Raw genomic sequence first — 1,650 nt, forward strand, 5'->3', positions numbered from 1 at the left:
AAAAAAAAAAAAAAAAAAAAAAAAAAAAAAAACAGGGACTGCATAAGCTAGAAAAGGTATTTGGGGCAGCAAATTAGCATCTTGGTCCTTGTCCGTTACCTGTTCTTGTATCTTCTGCTCAGCCATGTATCCTTCCTTTTCTTTTGCAAATTGAGAAATTACATCAGATAGCATATTCTTAATAGCTTCTGAATCAGCTCCGTGTCTATCCTCAAAAGCTATTATAAAACATATCCGCAAGCCATTCTCTTAATAAACAGTGAAAAATCAGACAAGAAGAGTAAACTGTAAACTTTAGCTACTCACTTGCAGTTATGGCAGTACTATCATCATTACTCAAACTCGATTCTACTGTTTTCTGAAACTCCATAGTACCCAAACCAAGCAACTTAGATGTGTTGCATCAGCAGGAACATTAAAAAGACAGGAGAATCAAAGTCAACCTTATTTCCTTGTTCAGCTCTTCCATTTGGCTTATAAACTGATCTCTGTATTTCACAAAGAGAATTAAACAATCACCAAACAAAACAAATAATATATGTCAAGAACTTGAACTTCTGAAGACGTTAGAAAGATGAGAACCACCTGAGTAATCCTTCCTTGTTCTTTATTTTCACAAACCATCAAGTCATCCACAAAAACTCTAGAATATCAAATGAAGAAATCAAACCACACAAAGACTAAAACTCAAATAAACAATGTGTAGCCAAACCTTAAGAGCATCAATCTCACTACCAATAGTAGAAACTTCAAGCTGAAGAAGACCAATCCTTGCCTGAGGAAAAAAAAAATACAGTTTCGATCTTAACAACTCTTTGCTCTTAACGAGAAAAATCACCAAACAAATTCAAAATTGAAATCCATAAAATCAACTTCTAGAAATCAAAACGCATATCAATCTTCTCCAGATCTGTTTGATTTTGTATCAAATTTCTTCTAAATGCCTTCCGATTTCTTCTTCTTCATCGCAAAATCTCTCCAGAAAACGAAATGTAAAAAAATGTATGATGATCTAACCTCCACGAGATCGTTCAGAGGTGAAATCGCGGATCAGAGTGAGAAGCTGCTTTTGCGTATCGATTCTCGCCATGGTTGTTTCTTCGTGTGTTTAAGCTTCATATCTCTCTATCCTCGTCGTCGCAATAGTTCTTTCTCGACTGGCTCATGGCTGCTCAGTCAACCCTAGCTTTTCGCTATCCTCCCACATATCATCTGCAAGATCTGGGGAAGCGAAGAGGTTTTGGTTGAGTCAGGTAGGTTTTGTGGTCACGGCGGCAAATGAGGGGCTATCGGACGTGAGTTTGGGTTTGGGAGGTGGAGGAGGACATTGAGGAGAGGAGGATGGGGACGGTTCAGCCATAACGGCGGAGATGTTGGAGGAGTACAGTAAAACCTCTATAAAATTATAGTGGTTTTGGTTATCGTAAAATACTTTTATTATGATTCATATTTTTATATTTTTATAGAATTTTTTTAATTCATGTTAATAGTTTACTTAATTATCAAAGTGAAAATGATAAATGTTAGAAATTTAGAGTTTTGAAGAAATTGTAGGTATTATCTTTTATGGTAATGATGAAGTCGAATAACATATTGTGGTGTCTTTAGAACCAATTATATGTAAAAAACAACTACCACAACTAGCACTCT

General features: G+C 35.7%; 1 protein-coding gene across 5 annotated transcripts in view; it reads right to left on the reverse strand.

The window, feature by feature from the left end:
* LOC104707374 overlaps window positions 1-1,411 on the reverse strand; it is a 2,612-nt gene extending 1,201 nt beyond the window's left edge. For all 5 annotated transcript variants that reach the window (XR_002033010.1, XR_002033009.1, XR_002033008.1 and 2 more), the window contains exons 1-6: window positions 1,018-1,411; window positions 713-775; window positions 586-643; window positions 444-488; window positions 307-358; window positions 100-218 (exon numbers count right to left, since the gene is read on the reverse strand). Coding sequence is in view for 2 of the 5 variants with exons in the window: in XM_019228517.1 (XP_019084062.1) it covers window positions 100-218; window positions 307-358; window positions 444-488; window positions 586-643; window positions 713-723 (285 nt within the window). In the remaining 3 variants the exon portion in view is untranslated. The remainder of the gene's footprint in view (window positions 1-99; window positions 219-306; window positions 359-443; window positions 489-585; window positions 644-712; window positions 776-1,017) is intronic.

Source organism: Camelina sativa, chromosome 8 (genome assembly GCF_000633955.1).
Source record: "Camelina sativa cultivar DH55 chromosome 8, Cs, whole genome shotgun sequence".
Lineage (NCBI taxonomy): Eukaryota > Viridiplantae > Streptophyta > Magnoliopsida > Brassicales > Brassicaceae > Camelina > Camelina sativa.